At 44.2% G+C, this 12,195-nt stretch overlaps 1 protein-coding gene across 5 annotated transcripts in view; it reads left to right on the top strand.

The window, feature by feature from the left end:
- RTN3 (reticulon 3) overlaps positions 1-12,195 on the top strand; it is a 39,209-nt gene that overhangs the window by 18,765 nt on the left and 8,249 nt on the right. Inside the window, exon 3 of one of the 5 annotated variants that reach the window (XM_038411667.2) lies at positions 5,188-7,473. The exons of the other annotated variants lie outside the window; for them this stretch is intronic. Coding sequence (XP_038267595.1) covers positions 5,188-7,473 — 2,286 coding nt within the window. The remainder of the gene's footprint in view (positions 1-5,187; positions 7,474-12,195) is intronic. 5 annotated transcript variants of the gene reach the window in all.

Here is a 12,195-nt window from a genome sequence, read left to right as displayed (position 1 = left end):
ACTGCTTTGCACGTTTTTAGCTTCAATCTTAATGTCTGTTGTATGTGCTTGGATTAGAAATAACACACATTAGTTCAGTGGCAGAAAAAGCCTGAATATATTTTTCAAGCTAATCACTTGGGGGGTACGTGCGTGTTTGTGTGTATGCACATGCTGTTAAAGGTTCAGAACCAAGTGTCTGTCACCCTATTAAAGTGATAAGTATGTAGTGGTTGCTACACCTCTTGATTAGCTTGCTACAGATCGCCGATGTAAATTCATGTTTTTCCATCAGCTAACATACCATTAGACTTTAAAGTAGCAAATTTTACTTATGAATTTATGCAAACCAACTAATCAAGTGGTATAGACAGCAAGATGCAGAACGCTTCGGACGGAGAATCAAATTTAAGCTAACTCTCAAATCTGAAAGAGAAATGACCTCGACACTGAATTCTATCATGTGGAAGAGTGCATAGCAAGTTGATTTGACCTGTAAGTTGAGCAAGGCTCCTACAGATATCTCCCATTCTAAGGGTAGGATTGTACCTTTTGTAGGATTTCTTAAAATGGCTTTGACCCGAAGAGGAAGGGTGGTCAGGTTAGGGAGTTTGCCTGGGACTCAGGAAACCCACATTTAATTTCCTGCTCTGCCATAGACTTCCTGTGTGACCATGAGCAAGTCACTTAGGTCTAGTCTACATAAGAAAGCTAGGCTGACCTAGCTACATCGCTCAGGGATGTGGAAAAAATCACAACCCTGAGACACTTAGTTAATCTGACCTAAGCCCCAGCGTCAACAGTGCTAGGTCAAGGAAGACCTTCCTTCACTGTAGTTAAGTGTTTGCACTACAGTGTTTTAGCTATGCCCTCTGTAGTGTTTCTAGTGTAGACATACACTTAGTCTCTCTAGGCTTCAATTTCCCCTGTGTACAATGAACGTAAGAACATTTTCCCTACCTCACAAAGGGGTGTGAAGGTAAATATATTAGAGAGACGAGAGGGCAATTGAGTACCTTAGACCTGTTTTTCGACTTTATAAATGAGGAAACCTGTTGTGGGATTCTTGCATCTTCCTCTGAAGCATCTGGACACTTGGAGATTGGATACTGATCTAGATGGGATCCAGATCTGGTCCAGTTTGGCGGTCCTATGGCTATAACAGAGGAGTTGCATACCAGATCAGTATTCCCTAAGTGTGTGCTTGCCATTGCAGTTTAAACAGATGCTAACAATTTTTCATATTTTCATAGAGAAGTTGGGTAGAAATGTCTTGATCCTCCATTTTGAAATAAAAAAGCAAAAGGAAACAGTTTTTTAAAAGGCAGCTTTTCATGCATCATAAATTAACAGGGACAGAGCCTCATTTGAGCTCAGTGCAAACTGGATTAAATTCTCAGGCCTGTGATACACAGGAGGTCAGACTTGATGATCTAATGTTCCCTTCTGGCCTTACTCTATATATGAATATTTTTTCCTTCAGTTTCTTATCCCTCAAGCCATGAGAAACATCTGAGTGTTTTTCCCCCTAGAAACTAAAAGATCACTCTCTCCAAGTTGCCTGATTTTAATATGGGTTTTGTAGTGTGATTCTAGTATCTTTCTTTATGCATACTCTGATTTGGAGAATACAAGTCAATCACATATAGGAGGCCTGTGTTTCAGATGAACCTTTTAATTGTAGAGCCTTGTTTTTGGTGAAATGAACCTTTATAGATCCATTAGAACAGTGGCTTTCAGCCTGTGGTCAGCAGACCCCTAGGGGTCCATGGACTATGTCTAAGATTTCCAAAGGGGTCCACACCTCCACTTGAAATTTTGTAGTGGTCCGCAAATGAAAAAAGGTTAAAACCATTGCATTAGAACAATGGTTCTCAACAGATTTACAATAGTGGGCTGCCCCAGACCCCAAGCCCAGCGCTCCCTGCCCAGAGACCCCTCAACAGAGTGGGGCCAAGAACAAACCCCTGGACCTGGGCAGCCAAGACCCAGTTTATTTTAGCACACTGCAGGGCTGCAGTTGTGTGCTAATTGGGCCACAGGTTGAGCACCACTGCATTAGAATATACCAGATCCGTCTAATATCTCAAGTAATAGCCTTAGGAAGGACAACGTTCCATCCCCGTACTTCCTAAAGCTGTTACATCTTGGCCAAGACTTCCAGTTGCAAGGGTGACTGCCACACACTCTTAATCTAGAAAAGTCCTGATGCATCTTTAATTTCATGGCTAAATTCTGTCATCCACCTCCTTTACCTTGTTACTTCAAGTCCTAACAGTTTTGTGTGTCCCCACATGGGAGAATGCAGGCATAGTTGGGAAGAACTTGTTACTCAAAAGTATGAGAGACATGCTGCATGTTTTGCCAGTGCTCTCCGGTAAAGAGAGGCCATTAGTGATCTACACATAGTTTTGCCATCCTACATTAGTAAACTTAGGAATTCATTTTGCTTAAACCATAATTTTTCTTCAAAATGAGTACAGTTTTCCTCTAGATGAATCCAGAAAATACCTGGATGGTGCTTTGTGTAGTAGTGGTCACTGTTCCAACTTGCATAGCACATTTTACTACTCTAAGGTACCAACTTCCTAGAACCAGAAAGATGTTTCCTGAATGTTGGTATTAAGTTTATAGGGCTTCTGTGGAAAATGGCTGTGTTGAGGGTCTATCAGCTGAAATGTTGGGAAGATAATTTCAAAGTTGGGTTTTTAACACTTCAGGTGTTTCTCATGTGGTGAGGGGTCTTGGGGCACCTTCTGGAAATGGGTAGAAATTTTGAACACTGAGCAAAATTCACAATCACGGTCTTCTGCCAGGTTAAAAGCTCTCATTTGGACTTCAAAAGCATTAGGCTCTGAAAATCAGGCACATAGGAAAATAGTTTCTACTCCTTGTAGTGTAAGCTTGGTTTAGACAGGACCGCTATGTAAAAGCAGCTTAAAACTTCAGAGCAGCTGCCCTTAAATCCTCTCATACTCTGTCCAACCCCCTCCTCCTTGTTCAGGCTTGGATTCCTTGAACGTGCATGAGTGCCACACAGAACGAACTGGGTGTATTCTGTGTCGTAGAAGTGTAGGGTTGGAAGAGACCTCAAGTGATCCTCTAATTGAGCCTGCTGCGCTAAGGGAAGATCAAGTAAAGCTAGACCATCCCTGACAGGTGTTTGTCTAACCTGTTCTGATAACCCTCCATTGATGGGGATTCCAAAACCTCCCTTTGAAATCATGGGAAGTTGTTTCCTATTGGCCATTTAAGAACATAAGAGTGGCCTCACGGGGTCAGACCAAAGGTCCATCTAGCCCATTGTCCTGTCTTCCGACAGTGGGGAATGCCAGGTGCCCCAGAGGGCTAGAAGTTAACTTGCCATACATCCCTTTTAGGATGATAGTAATATTTTCATATAATTGTAGCAAGCCCTGTCAATATCTGCTGTTGCACAGAGCCTGCACACCAAGCAGGTTGTATCCAAATACGTTACTTCATTTGTGATCCTGCTGGCAATGTTAACCCTATATTGGAGACTAACTTTCATGTGTGAAGCTGTATATTGCCTGAATTGTAAGTGTGGAGTAGTGTAAAGCATACTTACATCAGATTTGACGTTCAGAATATCCTGATAGATGTTCCTGGACAAGCTAGAAATATACATAGTATGCTTTAAAAAAAAAAAACTTTTTGCATCTTTCAGCAGAGAGGAAGGTGGGTATAAGTGACCATTTTCAGGACTCAACAGATCATATAACCGATAGTAGAAATGAATGTTATCTAGGTATGAGCTAAACTATTAAAATAAATTGGCCGTTTATTTTTCCAAACCCCTTCTTTGAAGTGCTGTGTTGGGAAGCCTGTTGTGGTGGTGGTGGTTGGAAGGTAGTCAGTTCATCGCAGGTGTCCTCTTAGCATGTAGGTTAAGACAGATCTCAAGGGTTTATGCCTTGTTACATCTGTGTTCAGTATGAAACAGCAACATGTTTTAATGTAAATAACTTAATCGGGAAGTGGACAGCATTCCATGTGAAATCCTAACGGTTCTGCATTGAGCAGCCTTCTTCTATGCTGTGCTTTTCAAAGCATGCAGCACACGTTTTCCCAGGCATTTGCTCTGATTCGTTTTGTATGAAGTTGTTTAGGAGCTGATCAACATGTCTGAATCGCTAAGGAACTGCAGCCATATAGACCCAAATTATGCCTGAGGCCCACTCTCTCCCACCTGCAAAGGGATTGGCCCAACCTCTGCTCCTTTCACAATTGTAATTCCATTTGGAGGGAGTGTCTCTACACTGCATGTAGCCCAGACTAGTTCCATTGGCAGTGCAATCAGAGAGACTGCTCTGAGCATATCTGCAATAACACTGGGTGAAGCTTTTATCACAGCGCATCAAAGCTCAAGGAGACTTGAGTCATGGTAGGACACACACCCTATAAACTCCCGCACTCTAAACTGCGAGCGCTAGATGAGACACCACCTGTTGATGGTATAACCAGAATGCCTTTCTAGACACTTGGGATGGGACTGCCATCCCAGCTCTGCAGGGTATGTTGCCACTAACGTTCTTGCCCTCCCTCCCCCCGCTGCAAGAACAGGGCAGAACCCCACCCACATGCTTGAGTGGAGCAAGGGAGGACTAGTTGCCTTCCACTCCACATAGAAAGCGAACTAGAACGCACTCCTTCCATATACTGAGGTGAATAGTTCAGAGGCAATAGCTACAGTATTGACATTACAGTGCAGGTGTCCTGATGCTTTCAGTTTTTTTCAGGAGTTGCTTTAATTTGCGTGATGGTGAATTTAGGCTCTTATTGGAACTGTACTATTTGTTTTGCAATCTCATCAGTGCCTTAAGTAGCATGAAGCAAAAAGTTCAGACACTTACTTTGTATTGCTATTGTTAACCCTCTCAGCATGCCTAAGTTCCTTCACCGCTGCATTGCGTACTTAATTTTGCAGGCCTTAACACTCCCCTTCGTGTGCTATGAAATCACAGCTGTAAACTGGCAGCTTGGAAAGTATTGGTGTAAATTGCAGCCTCTTGTGTAACGTGGCTTTCCTGTCCTATGGCTGGCAGTTCCCTGCATGTTTGCCAAGGCTGGTGTCTCGGGTCTTGTCTTTTCCCCTCGCCCTGATCCCAAGAGAGCATGTTGCCTGCTTGACTTTTAACTTGTAACTGCACTCTGTGAATCTCTCCCTCTCTCAAATCCTGGCCTCAGAGAGGACAGCTTCTCCTCTCTCTGATAAGGCAGCTTCAGGGATTCTGGGATCTGAAAACCAAACCCCTGGCTTGACAGCTTGGGCAGACAGCAGCCGAGAAATAGACAGCAAGCCCCCTCCCTCAAATGAGGTGGAAGAACTGGTGGTTGCTGTAGACAACAAAAGAATGGATAGCTTCCGTGGGCCAAGTGCCGATTCTGGAATAGAGGCAACATCCATTGGGTCCCCTGGGTCGGAAGGCTCCCCATTTTCTATTGGAGCAGAACCTCATTCCTACAGCCTAGTGATTTCAGCTCGTTCCCCAGAACAAACATATGTGAAGAGCACCAGTATCTGCCTGTCGGAAGATGGTAAGGCTGAACAAAGCAGACGTAAGGACCAAGATTTTATGGACCAAACCAAGAGAGTCACTACAGGCAGTGAATCTAGATTTACTTTCCTGATTGACCAGAAGCAAGATGCTGAGCAACCTCTGATCAAAGGTGTCTATTCGCAGTCTTCCGCTCCATCTGGTGGAGAGACCACTATAGAAAAAGACTCTCCCGAATCGCCATTTGAGGTGATTATCGACAAAGCAGCATTTGATAAAGAGTACAAGGATTCATTAATTAGCAACTCCAGTGATCTCAGTAGCAACTGGGTGATGCACAGTGAGAGAGAGCTTCTTATGGATATCCCAGAAGACCGTGTCTGTGAGTTCCAGGTGAAATCTCATAGCGGGAACAGCATTCCAACAGGACCCGGGTTATCACGCCAGTCTTCAGGTACAACAGCTGCATTGGAAGAAGTATCCAAATGTGTACGCGAGATGCACAGCTTCACGAATGAGCTGTTGAACTGGGACTTGACTCCTAAAGTAGAGCATTCTGACAAGATCGCTGAAACCTCAGACCTACCTGCAATGCCCTCCAAAGAGGTTGGTAGCACTCCTACCCAGCCAGCAGGCAACAGGATAGAAGCATGCAAAGCACCCACCCCTCATCCTGTCAGTGTCCAGCAGAAAGACCGAGCATATACAGACTTAGCAGAGCCTCAGTTTGAGAAACATGTTCCTCTGGACAAAGAAGCTGTTAAAATGAAGACTGCTTCACCAGCTGCAGTTGAACTGAAGGCTGATGGGAGCTGGCCAAGTTGTGGCCTGGCTGAAATCACAGATGCAGACAGCTCTGGCGAATCTGATGACACAGTGATAGAGGATGTGCCCGTAGATCTGGCCTATGGAAATGAGAAGCTTGTCCTTCAACCCACAGACAGCGGCATGGCACCAGTGGAGAAGCTGACCTTAGCTCCAGTTACTGCTGGCAAAACAAGAGACTGGATAATTGCAGATAATGAAGAGGCACCTAACAAGCTGCACAAACACAGCAGAGACGGTCATTTGCCCTCTAAGACACCAGAAGATAATCAGGGATTCACGGATGACTTTGAAACTATAGAAGCACATCCAGACATTGTTGGAGGGAGTCCAGTTGCTGAAGCAAAGCATCCCAAGTCTTCTACTCTGGACTTGACGTCTCTAAATATGCAGCATTCAAGCAGCTGGGATCCAGGTCTTCTTGGCAAACCACTCAAGGCTGGTGAAAATCTCAGCATTTCTCCAGCAGCAGCTCCACTGAAGGATCTTAGAAACATGCCAAACGAGAGAGTCCCCCTCTCTCTGCCCTTGCGTAATTTGGAAGAACAAGAGCATCCAGATGCCTTAAGTGGAGAGAACTTTGTGGATTTCATGCGGGAATGCTTGAAGTCCAAGGGTAATGAGTCTCTGGAGGACCTGACAGAAACCTCCTCAGAGGCTGAAACTGCAGCTCTGAAAACCACTCCTCCAGGAAGATCTCTTTGTAAAGATGAGGCAAAGAGGTCAGATGTGAAAGTGGACGGTGATTATGTTGTGCGAAGCATCACTGATGACAAGGGCAACTTCCAGCAACCTTTGTTCTCTCAAAGATCTCCCACGGTAGCTCAAGACTTTGAGCAGGAGCAGCTGACAATTAAGGCCCTCAAAGAACTAGGTGGAAAACTGGATGAGAAGCAGACTCCAACACAAAGTAAAATCTCCCCACCGGGAGGGGAAAGAACAGCACAGAACCATGACACCTCAGCACCTGCTCAGAAATCTGCCTTGGAGAAGAGACCTCTCTGCATCCATCAGCAAATAGATATGAAGTCTGCCCCTACCACAGCTCACATTTGTACTGATGGTGAAATCCCCAAAGAAGCTGTCTGGGATAGTGTGGCTGGATCTCCAGTAGAACATGCCCTAGTGAGGCTACTGACTGTGTTTTCAGGTAAACATTTTATATTGGAAATACAATACCAGTCTCTTGTCCTTATTTGCTTGTCAGACACTCACCTTGTTAATACCCTTAGAAATCTAGGTTTACAAAGCTAACTTGCATTGTGGGTATAAGAGCACATCTTGGGTTCTGGGTGGTTTTAGTCATGTTTTCCTCCTTCCTTGAGAACTTTTCTTCATGAATGTCCACGTGCTTTCTACCATTCTCCAAACAGAGCTGTTTGCTTGCTGAAGTCTGTCTGTCTTGTAGTTGTAAATTATTTGAAAACATGCCTTACAGTGAGAGACTCAAGCAGCTCTATCTGTTTAGTTTAACAAAGCAAAGGTTAAGCAGTGACTTGATCAGTCTACACAGAGTACAGAAATTTGACAATAGAGGGCCTTTCAGTTGAGCAGACAAAGGTCTGACCAGATCTAATGGCTGGAAACTGATGTTAGACAAATTCAGCCTGGAAATAAGGTGCAAATTGTGAACAGTGAGGAATTAACCATTGGAACAATTTACCAAGGGCTATGGTTGATTTTTAAATCCACATTGGATGTTTTTCTGAAAGGTTTGAATCGGAGCAAAGGAGAATTAATTCAGGGCAGTCCTATGAGCCTGCGTTATACAAGAGATCGGACTAGATCCCAGTGTTCCCTTCTGGCTCTATAATCTGAATCTACTGCTACCCATTTCTGTATTTTCTGAATGCCTTCCATGTAAAATCGCCAATAACAATGTCCCAAGTGGATTGCCTGGAGTCTTGAGGTCAGAACTCTGCTTGGGGAATAATTTGGGGCATAGGAGGTTGGGAATAAAAGACCCACCGATGTTCATTCCACTAGTATTTCTGTGTTAATCCAGATTACACACAAATCAGATGGCCCGCTAGAATAGCAAATACTCAGGGTCACAAACAGTTCTTTTAATAATGTGAAGCCCCTGAGGCTTTTGCATCATGTGGTTCGTTTTCGAAATGTCTGCAAACACAAGCACTGATTATTTTGTAAGAGATTATTGTGAAAATTTCTTTACAGAAGATAAAGGCTTGGCTTGGCAGGGAAGTATGTATTGGAAAGAGGCCTGAATAGAAACTCTGTTCACAGTTCCAGTGTGGTTATGCTGGGAAGATGAATTTCAGTCTGGATTTCAAAGCCCATTATCTAGTGTATGGACATAAAATAATAGGGGTATTGGGAAGAAATTCATGCACAGATTATAGCTGGGTTCAGTTAGTGTCCATTCAAGTGAATGGAACGGCACTGGTGACACAAGTAACATTTCCATTAACGTGAGGGGCCAGAGTCTGTTCTGAACAGTTGTTGAACTGCACTGAATGAAATAGCTTCTGTCTTTGAAGCATCAGTGTGACCAGTCCCTGATTTGGTGTTCAGATGCTGGCTGAATGCAAGGAACAATTAAATGCTGGCAAGCCGAGAGCGTGGTTGAGTCGGCTGGAGGTGCGGCCCAGGATGTATAATCTTCCCTTAGGGTCATGTTTTCAAAAAAGTTAAGCTACCATATGTCCTTCCTTGAGATTCAATGGAAGCAGTCCTGGGAGGGGATAGTGTGAGTTGGGAAAGGGTGTAAACGCCAAGGACAGTTCAGTTATTTGGGAGGATAACAGAGAGAAATAGGGTGATCTGTAGGTTTCAAGGAAAGCGGTGGAAGACACATTGCTTGGACTGGGCATTAGACAATACATTGTAATGAGCAAATCTGCATCTGCCAGGGAGATGAGACCCTTCCATATCCGGTTCCTGTGAATCTCTTAAATCTTCTATTCAGCCCACAGAGGGGTATATTTTCATAGGAACTAGAGATAAGACTGCCAGTGCAGGAATGTTCATGCAAGAATACATTTCTGTGGGGTTTTAAATGACCTGAGTGATTTGCATCCCATCATTGATCTTATGTTCACAAATGCAAGGTCAGGAATCCCAGAGTTTTCTAGGGAAATGAGGAAAGCTTAAGTAACATGATGAAAGCCAAGTGGAAATTGAGTTTAGTTTGACAAACGTACTCACCTGAGGTGTGGGCAGCAAACAAAAAGATGCTGTTGTATGAATACTAGTCCACACTTCACCCATAGGCATTGCTTTCATCAAGTGCAGCCAGCCTTCACAGAAGTGAGGTATGATGCAGTTTTGTTGACATAAGAAATCCAGATACCTCATATGGGTGTTGTGCGGAGAGCTTTATCCTTGGATACTGGGCTAAAAACACATGTATGTTTGAGAGATGCTTGGATTCTAATTCCAGCATAACAAAGATGGCCTAGGAATTGCCAACCAAAATTCTCTGTGATGAGAATGTGACCAAGGCAGTTACACCCCCTCGGTTGTAACCGGAGGCTGTTTTTGTTCTCCTTTGTTCTAGTTTGGTCTAATACAGTGCAGACAAACTGTGGTTCTTGGCTTTCGCTCTCTCCAGCAATTTGGCTAGCAGAAGTGATTCCCTTCTGCATTGTTACATGTGAGATTGACAGTCAGGCATCCCTTCATGGATAAACTATTTTTCTGCCGGTCAGGAGAGAGCGACCTATTTGAAAAGGGTTTTTTATAAATTTATCTTTGGCCAGTTGCCAGGCTCCTTCGTAGCTCAGAGAGCGCCTCTCCTGTCTCTCACAGTAACAGCCTTGTGCTGCTTTGTAAATGCCTCCTCTGTTCTCTTCTGAGGGCTCTGGATCTGGCTGGGGACAAATAGTAAAGAACATAGCAGACTCCATTAACCTATTTTGGTTCCTGTGCAGTGTAGGAGCTTAATCCGAGTGGAAAGGGCTTTGTTTTGAACCAAGCGGGATTGAAGCATCTGCTTCCACAACCTGAGCAGTTGATCCTGTGCTCATAGTGCATATAGCGTCCTTGCTGCATGCTAAAGGAATTCAGGCTTCTAATATGCCTCCTCCCTTCCAATCCACTGCATTCATATTTTGCTTGCCTACAAGAATCCAAGCTAGAATACTGTACACACATGAAGGTGCAACTGATTCAGCCTGTGATCCTCAGACCAGCAGGAGGCTGGGAATTGTAAACAGGCAGGCAAAGATAGCGCAATCAGATGGAATAAGATAAGATAAGAGTTTGTTAGAGATTCTGGAATGTTTCTTACCCTCTGATCTGAGTTATTGCACTTCCCATGTTCATCGTAATTCATCCATCAGCCCTGGCTCTTTTTCCTTAATGCTTGCACAAGGTAAAAATAAAATTGCTAATTCTGCAGCAGCCTGTAATCTGCCTTCAGCAGCATTATAATTCAGACCTAGAGATCTTGGATTATTCTCACTTCCTCTCCTACCACAGTTCCCTCTGGCTGCTGTGATGGTTACTGAAAACCAATTATGCCAAGCTGCTGATGCAGAAACTGCCTGGGAGAGGAACTTGAGAAAATGGACACTCTTTATGCTTTTCCAAAACAACCAGACAGCTAGCTGTCTGCTCGGTTTCGATTTGAAGACGGCCAGAAGGCAGAGTTTGGGGTTTTTTTGTTTTGTTTTGTTTTTTTTTAACCACACTGCCCCACACACTACACTGCCAGGTCTGTTTTTAAATAAGCTGCCACACTAGCGGGGTTCATCTCTGGATATTTAAACAAAACAAAAAACCTTCCCCCTCAAAGTTGAGGCTTCACCAAACCCTTAAACTTATCTAAAGCAGCCATGAAAAACATGGGGTAAACCCTGGAAATTCCTCCTTTTCTTTTTGTTCTGCCTGGAGTAGACTTGAATAGCTTTCTTGTAGAGTTTGAGCTGGGAGCATGGATTAGGGCAAGTGTTACTGGGAGTGGTGCTGGTTGACTGGCTGCCCAATTTTCTTCTTCTATTCCCCCTTCCACACACACCCCAGCAGCCTGTCTCTAATAGAATAAACAGCAGGGGAAAACCAGTTGGGGACTGCTGCAAATCCTTCTTCAGCTTAGTGTTTGTTCAGTCCTCACGCTGCCATTAATGACAATGGCGCCCTCTTCTAGCGGAAGCAGGGTACTTCAGGCAAAGCAATTAACACCCAAATCGTGCATCTCCTGTCTGGCAACATTATTTACGAGGGCTGGAAAAACAAAGCCCTTCAAATCTAGGGAATACACAAAGGGATCTGCCTTATTCTGAACTGAGATTAAACACTGGGCATGGACCAGGTTCCCTAATTGCAGTTCTAAACAGCTATTAAAGAAGTGATCTTATTTGTAGAGTAGAGATTTAGAGAGCAATTTGGTACGGAAGTTAGTCCAAAGATAATTGCAGATGATGCTGTTGTATTGTAAGTAGGACATGTCACTCATGTTGTTAGTACTTCGATACCACAGCAGTGGGCGCTGTGTACGCACTGCAGACCCAGCTGTGGATTTGGTGACGGGTAGGGGCTGATGCTTCAGACACCAGTGTGTGGTGGCTGGGTACTAGGAGAAGGCTGCCTGAGGTGTGATTTAACCTGGTGTGTGAGCTTTGGGGAAAGACAAATGTTACTCATCTTCAGTCCCCCTCGGGTAAACATACAATGGATTGCACTGAAAATGAGACCGGGGGGGGGGGTGGGAGGGAGGTAGTGTAGTAGGTGGACTCTGATGACTTCATCCTAGCTAATAGACATTTTGAAGCTACTGCAGCTGTGTTTCCAGTCTCTGGAGCTCGGCTCACTCAGTTTTGCTCTGTGCGTTGCTTTTGCTAAGACTTGCTCAGCACTAAACAGGCTCCTCTCATTTTACAGTCCGTGTCCTTGACAGCTAGCCTTCCTC

Source organism: Dermochelys coriacea, chromosome 7 (genome assembly GCF_009764565.3).
Source record: "Dermochelys coriacea isolate rDerCor1 chromosome 7, rDerCor1.pri.v4, whole genome shotgun sequence".
Taxonomy (NCBI): Eukaryota; Metazoa; Chordata; order Testudines; family Dermochelyidae; genus Dermochelys; species Dermochelys coriacea.
This window is presented reverse-complemented; position numbering and strand designations above follow the sequence as displayed.